Consider the following 18143-nt stretch of genomic DNA (forward strand, 5'->3'; position numbering starts at 1 on the left):
ACTAAAGCAAGTGTGCAAGATATAAGATCAATTACTCAAGATGCGTTAGTTACCTCAACACAATTACATCAACATTTATACTGAGTCATTCACAGGAAAAGACTCTCGAAGTCATGATAATTTTCATGTGTACGTACTGAATACATCCTCGACACTCATCATCATCATCGACACTGCACAGCACACAGAATATATGCTCAACAGACATACATTAGCACAGTAAAATTATTTCATGGATACTTCCTCATAAAGAACAATGGGGAAAAAAACAGTGACGGTGAGCTGCATTGAGAAACACTATTTTCTGTCCAATGTAATTTCCTGTATTGCAAGGGAATCAAATTGATTAGCAGAAGTAGAGTGTGGATTTTGTAATTCTACTCAAATGTGAAGGCAACAATGTCAATAAGTTATGATCTGCATGCTGTGATGTTTTTTGGTTAGTATATTGTGGAAATTCATTGAGATACTTTGAATATCAACACCTGTGAATAAATAATGGTGTGACTGATTACTGTTTGTTAGTATTAGTTATTTGTCATTGAAAAACATTTATTGAGATTTGTCTCGCAATGATAACACGTTTCTCTGCCACCCAGGAGGGGGCACTCATTCCTGTATTACACCAGAAAATGACTTCAGCTGGAATTGAATATTGAATAAAGTTTTTTATTCCTTCTGAATCTATTTGTAGCTGTTTGAGTGCTGGGAGCTTAGCAAAGACAAAAGAAATGCCCCAGCATATATATTCAAAAGTCTCCAACGTTTTTTTAATTCACTGAGATTCTTTACAGCCACAGTCATGCAATTACTCGACTATTGTTTATGCATACATACGTACGCATGCAGACACACACACACACACACACACACACACACACACACACACACACACACACACACACACACACACACAGCACATACAAAAACATGTATGAACCCAAACAAACAATTACTTGGAGCAAACAAAAAAGAGTGGAAGGTTGTCCACAGATTAAATGCATATACTGTGCTGTACTTTGGAACTAGATGAGTTTTTACTCCATTTCATGCTATAGTTGATATGCATAGAAAAATCACAACTAATACAGTAAAGCTGTTCATTAGACATCCAAAATCAACATCATATGCCAATTCCAGAGATATCTTATACTTTGTGAAATGATTCAAGCTGAATGAGCCTCTTATTTTTCAAAATGACAGTAGAAAAAAACTGCCTCATTGTCTAACCATTTCACAGCAAACTCTTGCACTGCTACAGAGGCAAAAAGTACCAGTTTACCGTCCTGGATGCCTTAATGATTTTATATCTTAAATTATATAATTATTATAATCAAGAGACCGTTAAAACACAACCCAATCCTTTTTGTCCATTAAGGCCATGCATAGAAGTTCACATATAAGTATACGTTACACTGTGGTTTCACTTTTCCACAAACCACTCTTCATTCCAACAGAGCTCTGGGATTTGTCCGTGCCACTCATGTCCTGTTCCAGCTCGAGCCCTGACTTTTTGACGGTGCCATTTGGGGCAGCGGCGCCGGGCACCATGGTGGTGGCACTGTTCAAAGGGTAGGAGCAGCGCTTAGTGTCTCGCTCCAGCTTCAAATTGTCTCTACTGGCGCAGCGTCTCTGAGCCCCGTGCATAGCCGCTCTGCTGGCCATGGAAGGCAGCAACGGGAAAGGTTTGCGACTTCCGCTGCTTCCCCCGTCACTTCCCTCTGAGGGGCTGGTCGGCACGGACTGCCCGAGGCGCTTCCCGTTGGCTAGCGGGCTGGCCTGGTTCTCTGAGAGGCTATGCCGTATGCTGCCATTCTCACTGGTGGCCTGTTTATGAGAACTGTGGTGCTCTAAACCAGTGGGTCCCAATGCTCCCAGGCTGCCCCCACCACCACCAGTCCTTAGAGCTTTGAGACGATAGTGACCTCTTCCCTCACTCCGGTGATGATACTGGCTGCTTCCTTGTTTAGTTCTGCTGATCACTTTCCTCCTATGAGGATGCAATGGCGCCGCAGAATTAACAGTGAGCAGGACATTGTTCGTTGGCTTGGCGGTGTTGTCGGCACTGGTGCTGGTGTTGTTACCGACAGGCGCACGCGTAGTGTTGTTTGGGCTTTCTTGTGCCGCCTGCAACAGGTTGGTGAGCTTGCAGGGCCCGGGGCCCACACTGCTGATTGCACTTGGCGTGGATGATGACGGAGCTGATGAGTTATGAGAGTCAGGAGGTGGATGGCAGTTGATGAAAAGTTGCGATCCCTGCTCAGAGGTCTGCACCCCGCTCCCCGCCGTGCAGGCGTGCGTATAAGTGGACAAAGGATGGGAGCGGCGAGGGCAACACGCCATCCATGAGGCCTGCACGTCCAGGCGTCGAAAGCAGTGGTGCACGACCAGAAACACCCCCAGAACTGTGGCAGCAATTCCGTAGAGACAGCTGAACAACAAGCTGGTGTGTCCCGTCAGCCACATTGCCATGGCGCCACAACACCACAGAACCACAAACAGGAAATGTGTTGCCACCAGCACTAAGAACTGTGTCTTGAGAGAGTACTGGTCCTCCGGCACGGCAACAGGGTTCATTGGTCCCACCGCCGAGTCTGTGGAGAGGAGGCTCGTGCTTCCTGCCAGCGCAGGCTGGCGTTCAGTCACAGGAGTGGACAGGGTGGTTCCTGTGCATTCTTTGGCCACACGGTGCCTCAGGCGAAACACAGTGCACAGGAAATACATCCAGGTCACCAACAGCACGAGGCCCGCGGGGACAAAGAACGACCCCAGACTGGGGCGCCATACCAGCCAGCAGCTGCAAGAGGCAGAAAAAGGAGTCAGGAAGGTCAGGGCAAAACAAGGACACGTCTCTGTGTTCAACATAGCATACAGAAATATATTCATGTCAGCAGCACAAACAACACAAAGTCAAGGGCCGAATGGCTCAAGACAAAAAAAAAGGAGCAGCACTTACTAAAGGCTGTTGTCGCCGTAATTGTTGACATTGACAGCTGCAGTTATTCCACAAATGATAAGAGGAACTCCACCGGCTATCAAATAGAACCTTAAATAATCAAGAATAGAGAACATATATCAAACAAAAGTTCCAAGCTGAAGTTCGAGAAAGAAAGAGCAGTGATTGTTTGTGCCATAGGGTGCTATGTGACCTTGGGCTGCCACAAAGTCTGCCCGTCTTTGTAATTTTCCTTTTTCTGTTTTTATGTCTCCCCGATTATTTATAATATAAAAAAAGCTGTGTGATCCCTCACTTTCACAGTGGGAAGATTGTTACAAGGGTCCGGATAGGCTCCAGAAGCCTGTGATTTATTGTGGCCTGATCCCATGTGACTGAGTGGGCAACAAAGGGGTAGCGGCAGGGTCAGCAAGGTCAGTGTATGATCCCAGCTTCAGGATCACAGGGGGAGGAGAAATAGAACGGGATATGTAGTAAGACTGTGCAGCCCCTTGAATCATAGTGCTCAGATTTAGAACGACCCCTCTGCTTCGGTTATATTGGCTTCATACATTCCTCCCCTCCCCCCACTCTTCATACCGGCGTGTAGCTTTTCTTTTGCCTCACAGCAATACTCTCTTATGTCCCTAGACGTTTTTTTTCTCAAAAACAGAGAGACTTTAGTTGTTGGGCACAATGACCCACTTTGATGGTGCACGCTGTGGGTGGCCATGCAGAAGTGCACCCGCATCTGTCTAAAACATAAACCATATTGACAGCAAACAACAATCTCATAGTACAGGATGTGGGTGAAGGTGAGTTATGGCTTGCTCACTGACCTGAGCATAGGTCGCTGAGTAGGTGGAGCAGGAGGCTCTCCCTCCGGTAGCCGTGGTATTCTCCACACAGCTTCTTTGTAAAGGACCCTGGCACTGACCCCAATCCACAGCAGGGTCGACAGCGAGGAATAGTGCAGGGCGATGCCCACCTGTCGCATTTCACAGTCAGGTAAGACGCCAGGCTTAACACATACTTAAACAGACTGCTAGTATGCGTTCTGCTGTTTAAAATGAATACTTACTGCTTGGCAAACCACTGGGTAGCTGGTCAGGCTTATGCCTCCTGCGTAGATGGCTGTCGTCATGGCGATGTGAAAGCAGGTATTCAGTAACGTGTGCCAGCTTTTTCTTGATAAGTGAATGGTGCTGTAAGGGCACAGAGCTAAATAATGAGGAAAAGAAGAACAAATAGCTGCAAAATATCACTTTCTTAAAATAAACTGCCAAACCTGTGGTGCAGTATGTGTGTGATGATGATGGTGAAGAGGCAAAGGAGCAGCAATGCAGTGCAGGCATAGACCACAGGGTGGAGCACCCTGCCAGAGATGGGTGTGGAGTTGGGAAAGTCGGGCACCTCCTGGAAAAGAAAATCAGAATGAATTCAACCTGGTTGACGCTGGAATAATAATACATGAAATACTAATGAGCAACATACCTGCAGCACGGCATAGTTGCTGAGCACAGAGCAGCGCATTGTGGACGTGCTGCTGTCACTGTGGACCAGCTGACACCCCTCGTCACTCCAGCTTCCTCGTTTCTCGAGAGCCGCAAGGCTCCACTGGGCTGCCACAGCATCAGTACCAGGGGACAAGTGACGCAGCGAAACCCAGATGGGCTCTGAGAGGTTCCATCTGCTGCAGCCGTCTGCCACAGAAACCATAACTGGACTTGAGTTTCTACGATTCTAATAATTGCTCTGAACATCAACGGTGTCTTGCCGCTTCAATAATTTACGCTAGATAGTCGTAACACTGAAACATTCCAAGACGTTCTCACACGGCCGTCTTTAACAACAATGACAAAAGGTATTGCATTTTTGAACAAAGGTGTTTTCAAAAAAAAAAAGCTTTCTCACCTAGGCCAACGAATATGACAGGAGTGTTGACGCTACGTCGGCGAGAGTGTTCCCCGGTGCTGCTTGAGTTCCCAGAGAGAGGGAAAAAGCTGCCGGTCCTGAAGGCTACAAACTGCAGCTTACAGTCCGCAGGAGCATCAGGAGGAAACAGGGTAGCAGGGAGAGTCACAGAGGCCAGTGCTACTGAATTCTGAAGAAAAAAAACACATGTACATTGTGTAATTCCTGTTGACATCCACCAGCATATCTCGATTACTGGGAAGGCAAATGTGATGTTGGTACAGTATGCAGTATTACTACCTAAAAATGGACACACAAACGTGTCCCCCCCTTACCTTAAGTGGGAAATTGTTGAGGGAGGTGTTATGGGAACCGGTGCTGCAGCGAAAACGAAGCTGCTGCTCGTGAGTGGACTCTGACCCGTCCACTCCCAGGCTGCCCGTTAATTCTTCGCGACGCTGATAAGCAGTGCAGGTTATGCCCGTGAAGTGGGCTGATCGGATGAAGTGGGCCTCCATCACAATGTTTCTAGACACCTGCACGTATTAAATATAAATAGTAAATATTTTATATATATAGCAATTTCCTTATCAGTCATCCAAACTATAGAATATGTTAACACATTTTTTCTCATACATTTTCTGGACATCCCATTGTTTTACTGTGGCAACACCATTATATATATATATTATAGTTACAATGCCTTAGACAAAATATGTGATAGAATTTAAAAAAAGGTTACAAAATGTATTATGACAGTCCCTACCATGGAGAAGTCCTGAGCATGACCGTGTAGCTGAGGCCAGGCCATGGTCTCTAGGGAGTAGACTATGGAGCTGCAGGCTCTCTTTTCTCTCTGGGCGAGAGCGAGGATCTGGTCGTCCACCTGCATCACGTTGCTACCCATCTCGACCAACACCTCTGACAACTGGAACAAACACACACACACACACACACACACAGGAATTTGAAGACAAAAGGATAGTAAAGCAATATAGCATTTGCACGGGATGCAATGTTTCTCACCTCTCGCAGCTGTTTGACGTATTCCATGAACCTCTCCATCATTTGCGCCACATACAACACATCCACAGAGTCAGTGAAGCCTGCAGCCTCCAGGGTGTATGTGCGCACCTGATGAGCCGAGGTGAGTGCATTGGATGCATTGATGGGCCTCTGTGATGCAAGAAAGATAAAAAAAGGACAATGTTATACATGCTGTCTAATGAACAGGAGGCATGTGATGTAGTAAACTTAAGCACCACTGACCAGGATGAAGGTATGTAGGACACGGGTGATGCCATTGGTGTAGTGACACTCTGAATAGTCCGCCTCCTGCCAGTTCCCAGAGCGGTCACATTGTCTGGAGGCCTTTTTCTGTTCGATACCTCCTTCCAAAGACAGGGACGGGTAACGCAGCTGCAGGCAGTACTGATGTGAGGTGATGCCTGCCAGAGTTCTGGGCCACCTGAGGATTAATACCGTAGAACAGTAAGACCGCTGGATCGTCACGCATGTACCAATACCGAGTTGAAGTGTGACAAACCTGAATTCCCCGCGGTTGTTGACAACTTTATCCTCTGGACAGAAGGAGGCACTGTTCTCCAGCACCAATATTTCAACGCTGCGCGACGTATTTCCCCGCCCAGTAGAAACCACACACTCCCACTCTCCCTTGGCCTCCACATGTACGTTGAATAGAATAAGCTCACTGGATGCAGAGGATAGAGACAGCTCATTATTATAACACATTATCGCCACATGCTCCAATGTTGTAAAACATTAAGAGAGATCGCTTGAATAACTAATAAAGTTCCTTTACCTGGTGATGAAGGTGCAGTCGTGCAGCACACTGTTCTCCAGCTGGACAGACATCTCTGGGTCAGAGGTCACCAGCCGACCATTGTGACGCCAGTGTAAGGTGGTGATCTTGTCCACCAAGGCAGCGGTGCAATGGAAGGGCAGCCGGTCGCCTTTGAAGACCACCTGGCGCTGGGACGGCAGCAGCGACAGGGTGTGCAGCTCCAGGGGGCCGTCTGAGCAACATAGTCGGACAGGACGGGGATACGACCGTTACAGAGAGTCATTCTACATTATTCATTCTGCTTTCTGTCATTGCTCAACCTCAGCCGAATGTTTCCACAGAAGCCATTACGAGTCTGCCGCTCTGAGACCGATTGGATGCAGACGGCACAAATTCGAAAATTCAACCCCGGGGATTAGTTCACCGATGTGTCTCTCTTATTCTGGCCGGGATTCCTCTCTTTGAATTCAATTTGCTGTAGTAATCCTTAGACATACTGGGACGATCTTGTGCGCTGATACGAGTGTAATTTAATTGTCCGCAAGCCAATGTTCTCTGAAACAAAGCGGCGAACCGCCTCGTTCTTATGCCTCTTTGTAGCCAGGCACTCACCACAGCTCAGCTGGCTTTCCCTTAGTCCGCGCAGGGGCTTTCCCCTCAGGTGCCTGGGATAGGCACACAGGGTTTCGTCCCCCAGACGGGCTGAACTGCTGCGAAAGAACCCCGGGACCCAACGCAACCCGCAGTCACACGACAGGTAGGCTGAGTTGAAGTTCCTGCAGAGAGAAGTGAGGATCATTTATCTTTATTTTTAATCCATTGGGCTCAGGTGAAGTGTTATTTCTTCATTATAGGATTAACATATAATACCTGTGGTTGACAACTATTTAAATGCTCAATGGATTGTTGCATATTCTTCAAGTTACAACAAAAGTCAAATTACAGGCATTCCAACACTATTTCTGTTACATGTCATATATTATTATATTAGATACGTTATTTCTGCTCTAAATTAAAACTACTGTTTAACTGAAAAACTAGCAGCACTGTTTATAAAAATGAAAAATTGTTCGGATCTGGAATGTTTATAGACTATAAGTTAGTCTATAAACATTTCAGATCCAAATGTTTTGTTCCTTTACTTTATGGTTATCTAGGAAATATGTGTTTTTGATCTAAAAATAATACAATGAAAACATACAAAAACAGAAGCGTAAATAAATCAGCTTTCCAAATCTTCTGTTTTTCTTCGGACTTGAAGTCATTGAGTCTAAATAAACTATATTTTCGTCAATAATATTTATTGTTTCATTCATAATTGGAATGGTATGTTGTGAGAGTGAGTTTGTTGTGGTTATAGCGCGGCGACTGTCTTGTTATACTCACACAAGCTTGAGCAGTGGCAGCTCCTGAAACACTCCTGGGTCCATGGTCGAGATGATGTTATCAGAGAGGTCCCTGGCAGCACAGAAACCCATTGATATGAACTCCACAGCTTTTACAAACATTTAACACAAAATATTTTCATGGGTTGTGTCTCTTACAGTTTGGTGAGATTGGTTAACCCCTGGAACATGTCTGCAGTCAGACAGCCAATGCGGTTGTTGGACAGGTCGCTTAAAGTGAGAAAAGACAAAGGAATGTGTGGGTTATTTTGGAATCAGGAGGACTCGTCACAGTCACAGATTGTGATATCTTGACTCTTTCAATGCCCATGTTGTTTTAATGATATCGGATCAAACGCTTTATATCGAACATAGAAGGTAAAACGGGTTAGGGTTGCAGGACTTCCTTCTTTTTCAAACACATTAAACAGTGATTTTCCACAGCTAGAAAGTTAAGACAATTAAACATGAGCATGCACACTTTCTCTTATCCCTGCTCCATGGGACACAGTAAAGGTTTATCACTGATGGGGTAAAAGCAGGGCCCCCCGTCCTGTCGTCCGCCTCCGAGTGTGATGTATAGCCACAGCCAGAGAGGGATCTGCTCTGTTGCACCTCTGACACTACCCAGTAGAGAGCTGTCCAGAGCATGTGTTTATCTCCCCCTGTTTGTTTTGAAAAGCCCCAGACCTTGCAGGGAAAACACAAGTAGGGGGAGGAGGGAAGGGGAGTCACGCGGCGCGACCCACGCCACAACCAGACATCTGCACAAAGACGCAGGGACCGAGCGGCTGCCCCGTCACTTCCAATGGCGCGTGAGCCGAAACGGCCTCGCCCCGAGGTTTTCGCAGGAGACCAGAGACAGTGCGTGGCCAAGATCGGCAAGGATCGGCAGAGACGCTTAGTGAAGGAAGCCCTTATTGTCACACTAACAACAGGAGCTCAATATAACACCATAATGATGCCATCTGCCATGAGCTGCCAAAACGGTGTCTGCTTAAGATGTGAAGGGATATGTGGGTCTGTCGCTTTCAATAATATCTGTGAGTGGTGCGTGTATCATAAAACATTTAAACTACAATATGTATCATTTTTAAGCCCTTTTTCTCTGTTGATATGTTTGCGGCACTGAAACAGCATCATGTTAATGTCTACTTACAGTTTCCGAAGCTCAGAAAGACCATGGAAGGCTCCAGGCACAATGGTGCTGATTAAGTTGTGCTTGAGGTCTCTGAGGAGAGAAAACATATTAGACTTGATGAGAAAATCCATGTAGGGATGATGATGTGTCTAAATCAATAGTGCGTGGGCTTCCTCTTCCTACCAGCACTTTGAAAGCTCAGTCATTTTCATGTCTTATTTAGTTTATTTCATACATGCAAAAACCATAATAGATTAACTGCCATTTTGAGCCCCTGGGTTCCAGTCTTAAGGCAAAGCTAAGCTAACCTACTGCTGGCTGAAGCTCAAAACTCAAAAAGAGAGAGTGGTATCTATCATCCCATCCGACTTTTGTCATTTGTGTCGAGTTATTCACCAAAATGTTGAAATATTCTTTTTTAACACTTAAAGACAAGGCTTCTTCAAGTTTAACTGGACTGGAGACACATTTCTAAAACACGGCTCCTCCATGGGACACAGCTGGGTATTTCTGCATCTGTATTTCCCATCTGATGCTAGCAAGATGCAGGTACTCGACAAAATAAAATACTATAAATAAAACATCCTGGTTTTCCTATTGTTTGAAATCATCATTGGCCATTCAAAACAATGCATATTAATATATTAACCTGACTTTAAAGATTTCATTTAATGCTTTGGCTGCTTTTTCTCCACACCCTTGTGTTGGACTATTTGGCCGTTTTTCCTTATTGGCCAGGAAGGAATAGCGAGGTTAAAAGAGACCAGGAGACAGGACATAGCCGCTGTTGGAATGCAATCCATGTTCCTACACTATAAAAAAAGCCTGGACCGATCACAGATGAGGATTTCCTTCTAGGAGCTCTAAAAACATCAACGCCATGACTGACTTTTTGTCTAATTCACTTTAACCCAAGAAGCCGCTGCAGAAGGGAAGACCTTGGGGGACTTTCTGCTCCTTTTTCCCACCGAAAGGATCAGTCACTGCTGCTCTCAACCACGCTGCCTCACACCATGTAGAACCTCAGGCATCTTGTAACCATTGAGCTGTCCGCTTTCCATGAGATGAGCTATTTTGATCATAGGGAAGGAAAATTATTTTATGAGATGCCTTCCAGTAAAGAATTATTCTCCGCTGCGTGGAAGCCAGAGATCAGGTTTTTTTTGCTGTTGGTCACACACTTGCTGAACCATTGCTTACATCTCGATTATAGTTGGCAGACAACTTATAAAGATTGAGCAAACGCTATCAGTTCTGTTGTGAGTTTCCTTGGAAAACTAAGATCAGCTCTTTGAGTGCATGCCAGGTCACTTTGCAAATTCACAGTAGGAAATTTCAACTTCTATGATTCTGAAGAGAAAATCAGCTTGGAACTATATTTATTTCATTAATCAAATGTGTGTGTGTCTGACAGAGAACAATACTACTCTTTAATGTGTGTGTGTGTGTGTGTGTGTGCGGCCATGTCACACTACGTGTAGTAGTATTTGTGTGGCTATGCGCCCTGCTCTGAAGGCGTAGTTTCTTCATATTAGTAGCTGTGGAGGATTTGTTGATCAGTTTGTAGTCAGTGTGTCGCGGGGCTCATTAGTGCAGCGATGAGCGATGAGGCACCGCCCACTATTTCCTCGTTCCCTCTCTCCCTGTCCGTCTGTCCTTTTCACACTCTACACACCCTACACCTTTACACTGACCTCAATGTATACTGTAATGGAATTAAGACAATCCTTCAAGTAAGCAGGAACGCATGAACCACAAATCCTGGTTTGGTTACAAGATAACAATCTCACTTTCAAACTTAATTTCCAAAAAGATGGGGTTATTGGAATTAAGCATGTTTTTCTCTTGTCCTATTATTTATTGGTGAAATTCTACATTCAAACGCTGCTGATTCTATTCTAATTGGGCGTTTGCCTTTGTTACACAATATATTGTAAATACAAAAATTAAATCAGGCAATATAATCAGTCAGTCAAATGTTGATTAATACAAGAATGACTTTAAGAAACAAGCATCCACAGGTGCATTTAGCTGTTCATCAGAGGCATGACATTGGACTGCACTCTTTGCCTGGACAGTTACGGGAAGCTAAAGCATGCATGCATAATCCCTAAATGAACTGCAGAGACTTCATTTCATTGAGCCCCACACTTTTACACATGCGCCTGATATTGACTCGTTCTTAAGTACCTCAAGCTTTCTGAACATAAATATTTTGCCAAGTGTGATAAAACCAGCCATCAACTAGCGATAAATAATGGAGTATCACACATCAAACATCTTTATTACCTACAGTCTACTCCTTCACACCCGGTTTGAAAGGTTGCAGTGCTTTGTGCGCATCGGGCCTGAAGAGGATCAGCAGTCCCCTTCTTCTGATACACTCTCTTATCACCAAGCTGGGGAATGTGGAGGAGCTCACCAGAGTCAACAGGATTTCAAGCACTCGCCAAGCGCTTAGCCCAACACCCTAATCCAGGCCAAATCTGTGCTGCAGCCCCTCACAACGGGCTCACAGCCACAGATACATGTCAGACCAACAGTACGGTAGCTCCAGCAGGCGTCATACTCAGGCGATGACTTGTCTGTGTGCCCTCTGGGGTAGACAGCGCCCTCCCTGACAACAGCTTCACAGCTCAGTGGCCTCGACACTGATGACAATAGCTGTCACCGAGAGAGAGAATAATAGCAGAGACAAGAAATACTTCAAAGCCTCACGCTTTCTGTGGCTGAAAATACCGAAGGCTAAAAGTTGCAACATGTAGCTATTAGACCGTGCTTATCTTCAGTGTAGTTTTTCGTTTTGTCGCATTATCATTCCTTTTTTTGGGGATTATTCTTTATAACCTCTGGACTGCAGTAAATGATTACCCTCATGGCCACGTGCGGCCTGCGCGATGTGGCCGTCGCAGACTCAAGCTCACTTCCAACCCAAAAGGGACCATTGTGTGCTGCCGATGGGCCACCAGCGGCTGCCGTTAAGAATGTCCCCCCCCCCCCCCCCCCCCCGACAAACTCCTCCCCGATCAATGGGTCCTGGTCCTCTGCCATTCTGAAGAGTCATTTCTCTGTGGGTGTATGTGATGAGCACTCGGGCTCCATGCAGGCTGGAGAGGAGCGACGTGCTTGCAGGCCAGGGAGAGTGTAATAATGAAGACATGTTCTGTAGAGCGCTCCATTATCAGGAGCGCAGCGACAGGGGCTGGAGTGCTCCACTGACATTGTTTAGGCCGTGGACCCTGGGGGAGCTGGGAAAATGATTGAAGCCAGGGAATTGCCACTCATTATCGCTGGACTGGAATCAAGAATTTCCTGTTCCTGTCTTTTTTAATGACATTACAGTGCCAATTTTAAGACTTCAATTCTATATCTATCTATCTATATATATCGATGTATATAGTGTTGCAAACTTATAAAAGCAACTGCCTAGAGACAGAAATGAATATAAACGTTTCTAAATGGATTAAAGGTCAGTTGTGAATAAAATGAAGGCGGGATAACTGGCACCTTAGATCTTGACGGAGGTCGGTGGAGACCATTTTTGTGCTGCCGGTCATTTCCTGTCTGGTCTCTAGCAGAGGCCCTTGCTCGTTTATTTTTACAGTTTCCTCTTTCTCTGTATTTTACTAGCTAGCTTTCCCCTGTAGGGAGGGGCAGGTGGGTTAGGGGTTTCAGTACTGAGCAAAACCGTCCCTGTGTATGGCCCGGCAGACCCCACCTCCCTTCCCCTCAACACACTTGCTCACAATGGGGTCTCTGTGAAACTGGCCCCAAACGTACTCCTGCCTTCCCCCTAAAAACAGGAAACCGGAATCTGCAAAGCTCTTGTTTTTGCACTAATTTCCTGCTTTGCTTCCCCTTCTCCAGATTATTTTCTTTCTCCTTTTTTTTAAAAGTTTCTACGGCATTGGTGCTACCTAATCAACATTTTGTATCTGTGTTCATCTGAAAACCAATGGCTTTGTGCAGCCATTGAGGTAAAAGCAAAAACAACCTATTATATTTATTAATAAGCTTTTATTTGGATTACCATTGGACATTTAAGATTTCCTGTCAAGTCTGGAAAATCAGCAACTGATCGTCCACGGCCATTACTGTATGGATCAGACTCTGCTTATGACTGACAGGAACATAAACCATAGCCCTAACGGCACAGAAATAGCAATGTACACTTTTATTTGCAGTGTAAAGAGTCCAAAGTTGATTACATGTTTCTATAGTCTGCAGCTAGAGGAGCTGGAGATTATTGTGCCAAGGAAAACTTTGAAACCACGGACAGTTATTGACTTCAGTTATGGCTTTTCAAGTGTCCGAAGGGGGGCGATGCCCATGTAGGCATCTCCGTAAATTGTCTAGAGATCTACCAGCATGCACAGCAGGCAGAAACAAAGAAGGTTTATGGTTTTAATTGGACTTTTGTCAGATGAATGATGACTGTCAGAGGCAGCAAATCCCATTTCAGTTTCTGTTTTACCAATAAGTCACTAGACCTAAAACTGGAACGTTGAACACATTGCACAACTGAGAAGGAAACAGGAACAAACGCCTTTCTTTCAAATTTTCAATGAAAGGGAAGACTCAAGTCCATGAGGGAATTCTCAGCAAGGAGGTGGACTACGGCATGTACGGAGTGGGAAGGGGGAGGAACAGCGAGAGACCCTGTGAGCTGGGAGAGGGGAGATGCAAAAATAAAACAGAAAAGAAACACGAGCGGAAGTGGGGGGGGGGAAGTAAAGTCCAGGGAAAGCTCAAGTTCCTCTGGAGGAAAAACGCCATTGAAACCATATCAAGTTTGCAGAATGAGAGTGCGAGAGAGAGAGAGAGAGTTATTGGCATTTAAGTGTACAATTTGGTAATGGGCTTATGAGGGGGCTCGCTCGCTGTTTCAATAAACCCCCAGAGCCATGACTGAGCTAGGCTTGCAATACAAACACACCCCGTTCCTTCAGTTTATCTGAGAGACACATCTGGAGTCTATCAACTCCAGCAGCACCCCTCTTTCTGTTTCCACTCTCCAGCACGCTTAACCCCTTCCTCACCCGCTCCACCCCTCAATGTCATGCACTCTCATTAGCTGAATGTTGCCTGACTGTGGGCCACTCAAGGGTGATTGCAGGCAAATCTCCAAACACAAATGTACATTTTTCTACGAGAAGGAAAAATAAGACTCACATGTGAAACTTCCACAGCTGGCGTCAGCTCTCTGCAGAATGGTGGGCTGCTGCAATCTGAACCTTTTCTTACCCAGAATGGCCTAAAAAAGGAGGGATCCTTGCTGTGTACCTTTTTCACTGTTTTCACTTGCAATAACACTGCCCACTTCTGCTGTGTTCCCACTCATCAAGGTAATTGGCCTGTGTGGAAATAACGTTAATCTACCACTAAGAAAAACAACCCCATATTTATATAAGACAAACTGCAGGAGTGTGCTTTCCTTCTCTCCCTCCCTCCGTCTCTCCCTCCAGCCACCATACCATCTTTAGCCATCCTGGCTCCACTTCCACTGTGTCAGATGGTAAAGTTGTTTAAGTTGGACCGCTTCCTAACCCGAGCGGCTCAGAATGGCAGAGGCGATTTCAAGGTTGGTTTCAGGGAGGCGAAGGCAAAGACTGAGTGGTCTGTGTTGGAATTTTTTTTAACAGTTCCTATCAAGTGAAAACATCTGCATGTTTGGTTGCCCGCTGTGACTTTGGTCACCGGTTTCAGTGCAAACTGCCCTTAATTATTTTTTATCAAAAACAAATCCTCAAATAAAGCTGTTATATAATTACAAATATATATATATATATATATATATATATATTTCCTGGGTAGTCACGTCAGGTAGATTCGTACTGTAGGGATCATCTCAACGTCAGGTTCACCATGCTGCCAACACCTGTGAGCCTCCCGTCCCAACCACAAGCCTCACTGTTGCCTTTCAGACGTGTTCAGCGCAGGCGACCCGCTGATCTCTCATTCATCATCATCGCTGCCCTGTGCTCTTCCTCTCTGCTCCCTTTCAACCGGTGGGGTGAGCAAACCTGGTAATGAGCGCCCCTTGTGCCCCTGCCTGCCTGTCCTGTGTCCCATGGTGCAGTGGGGCCCAGTTGGACAAGAGCCAGGCTGCCTTGACCCTCTCTTTGCTCATTATTCTCATTACCTCGCCTCAAATCAGGACAGGACAAGCTGCTGGGATCTGTCCACAACTCATAAAGCTCCTGTCTCGTTAGAGGGGCGGCCGGCGTCAGCACCCATCAGGAAGGGCGTGCAAAGAGGTTGAGGTGCTCAAACAGGTACACTAGTACAGTGACGCAGGGCGAAGGGTGTGTCCACATACGTGTGTGACCTACGTTGCATAAAGCCCACACTGCGCAGAAGGAAGGTATGATTCAACTTGTGTTTCATCCCAAAAGCTGAAAAGAATGAGGTATTCCAAGACGCAAATGTAGCTGTTGGATGGCGAGCCTTTTTTAAAAAGAGCTACAAAAACGGTAAGAGGGGAAAAACAAACAAGGCTAAATCGCTCCTTAGCACTTGGGTGGTTTGGCAGGTTATGAAGGCGATCGTGGCTTTGAGGAGGTTTGTCCTAATGAAAGGGCTAACTGTGTAGATTGCTGCACTGTCTGTCCCGGGGCCTGGAGGAGGGTGGCCTGCTCCGGAGCTGTATTCTCCTGCTAACAACGGCCGATCAGTCTGCATTCAACTCTGAATAGATGTCTGGTGTGAGTGTGTGGGTGTGAGTGTGCGTCTGCTGAGAGAGTTACCAGGCCCTTTAGAAAAACTGCTGGAGAAGAAGCGAGGTTGCCCATACTAGGAAACGCACTCTGAGTTTCAGTACACACTTGGGAGTCACAACCGAGATGGGCCAAGAGTGAGAATGTTTCATGTGCAGTCAGGGAGCAGACTGTGTTGATGCTTGTCGCATAGGGGAAGAGCTGCAGTGTAATTCCTTGATATGTGTTTACTCAGCCCGAAGGGGGCTGCCCTTTGATTACACCACTGACCACATAATATGAGTAACTGCTCACAACTGCTCCGAATGACAAGCACATGTAGACGATAAACTGGAAACAATGACAGGGCCTGAAGAGCTGAAAAGACAAAACAAGACTGAGATCTCACGGAATTGACAAAATCTAAACCTGAACCGGAATTATGGCTGACACCGATTTCTGTATTGATCCTTTCAAGCCCTTCCACTCAAACCCTCATTTTGTATTGGATCATTCTTCATATAGGACAGTGATTTTAACCATAGGCTTAGATGTAATTATAAACTGCGCAGTGCTCAATTAAAGGTTGCAGACGTCAGAGTGGGTGAGCAGACCTCCACCGCTGTGATGGAGAGCCAGCAGAGGTTAAGGCAGAGGAGTGAAATGGGGCCTGCATGATTTATGAGTTATGTCCTTTTCCTCACACTAGACGCCTACATCTCCCTCCGTGAAGCACATGTATGTATATATGTGTGTGTGTGTGTGTGTGTGTGAGTGGGATGTTTGTCCGCCTGTTCTGTCATTTCTCGCAGGTCTTTTAGTTATAAGCCTGCAGGAAAAGCTCCACCCTGGTGCCCCCTGCTTGTTTTATCACTGCTGCAGCTACAAGGGCCCGTTAGCGGGCAGGCTCAGGTTACTCGAGTAAAATAACCCGAGGCTCTGCAGGCGAACCTGTCCGCACTTACAAAAACAAGCAACATCTCCTTGTTTTACATCTTTACTTCAAGCAAGAGACCTTCTTTGACTTTACTTTTACTATCAATTATTCTTCCGAACACAGGGCCTTAGTGTAGCGTCTTACTATAATTTGTTTTTTGACATCTTTGGTGCAAGACAGTTGTCATAAGAGCAGAGAAGTTGACCTTGAAATAATTCACCTATGGTGTTCACATGCCGGAGAGAAAAACATCAATTTAAGCAAATTCAGCTTTTGTTATTGCCTGGCAAGTCTGGTGTGATCTCCAGCAGGTAGGTACTAACAAGCTAACAACTGAAACAAATGAGCATAGTTTTGTTTCTTTTGATCATTTTTGAGAGGCTTGTTAGCTTCATGGGTGGCAGCTCTGAGTGGCATGTGGAATTAATATCCCTTCAACATACCCACCCCTTCTCTAACAAAATAAGTATGTCTGGCAGACTACAGTACCCAGACTGAAGTAACTCCACGTGTGTTGTTAGCTACCAGGACGCTATAAAGCTTTACTGGAACGCTCTGTAAAACAACACCTTGGTGGGAAACCCGTACTGTAATTCACACGTCCCAGGAGCATCCCAGGGGCACCACAGGGGCACCACAGGGGCATCCCAGGAGCATCCCAGGGGCACCACAGGGGCACCACAGGGGCATCACAGGGGCACCACAGGGGCATCACAGGAGCCTGTAGCCGGTAAATCGACCAAGAAGGCGACCAAAGATCATACTTTATCCTTAGCTTCCGTGCAGTCTGCAAACTGCCTCTCTGCTGTTGCACAAAACACATCTAGTTTCACAGAATTCATGGAAAGATTTCACAACCATCCATCTCATATTTTTTTTAGATGTTGCATTCTGAACCAAAGTGTTTGACTGACCAACCTAAAGAGCCATTGTAGGGCTAAAAACTACTTGCCATTATGGTTACTTTCCTGTTTGTAATCAGAAATGTCATTCATTCATTTCCCCCAGAAATGATCTATTGTCTCTCTCAAACTCCATACGAATGGATTACAATAGTAAAAGGGAGGGCTACACAGTCTGCAAAGCTGCCAACACGCACCTCCTCCCAAGATCTCTCTTATCTTGACCTGGGGAGTGGGGCTCACCTGATAATGAAGGCCTGAAGTGTAATTATATGAGCCTTTCAACATCACTTTATGATAGCCAGTCTGAGTGTATCATCCTCCCTGCTGGACAGAAGCCCATCTTTGGATACGACCGCATGTAGCAGCTCAAATCTCACTGATCTGCAATTTTCTACAAAGGCTTTAGCTTGAGGTCATACATAGTTGC

The 18143-nt window shown here is 45.7% G+C and overlaps 1 protein-coding gene across 1 annotated transcript in view; it reads right to left on the minus strand.

Moving 5' to 3' along the window:
- Positions 1-607: 607 nt before the first annotated feature.
- adgra2 (adhesion G protein-coupled receptor A2) overlaps positions 608-18143 on the minus strand; it is a 32721-nt gene continuing 15185 nt past the window's right edge. Inside the window, exons 3-19 of the mRNA XM_037481594.2 lie at positions 9198-9269; positions 8198-8269; positions 8040-8111; positions 7266-7429; positions 6672-6885; positions 6396-6560; positions 6119-6317; positions 5876-6025; positions 5616-5777; positions 5185-5385; positions 4850-5039; positions 4430-4638; positions 4224-4351; positions 4017-4140; positions 3775-3923; positions 2957-3046; positions 608-2797 (exon numbers count right to left, since the gene is read on the minus strand). Coding sequence (XP_037337491.2) covers positions 1411-2797; positions 2957-3046; positions 3775-3923; positions 4017-4140; positions 4224-4351; positions 4430-4638; positions 4850-5039; positions 5185-5385; positions 5616-5777; positions 5876-6025; positions 6119-6317; positions 6396-6560; positions 6672-6885; positions 7266-7429; positions 8040-8111; positions 8198-8269; positions 9198-9269 — 3748 coding nt within the window. The 3' untranslated portion in view covers positions 608-1410. The remainder of the gene's footprint in view (positions 2798-2956; positions 3047-3774; positions 3924-4016; positions 4141-4223; positions 4352-4429; positions 4639-4849; positions 5040-5184; positions 5386-5615; positions 5778-5875; positions 6026-6118; positions 6318-6395; positions 6561-6671; positions 6886-7265; positions 7430-8039; positions 8112-8197; positions 8270-9197; positions 9270-18143) is intronic.

The sequence above is a fragment of the Pungitius pungitius genome, chromosome 5, assembly GCF_949316345.1.
Source record: "Pungitius pungitius chromosome 5, fPunPun2.1, whole genome shotgun sequence".
NCBI classification, from domain to species: Eukaryota; Metazoa; Chordata; class Actinopteri; order Perciformes; family Gasterosteidae; genus Pungitius; species Pungitius pungitius.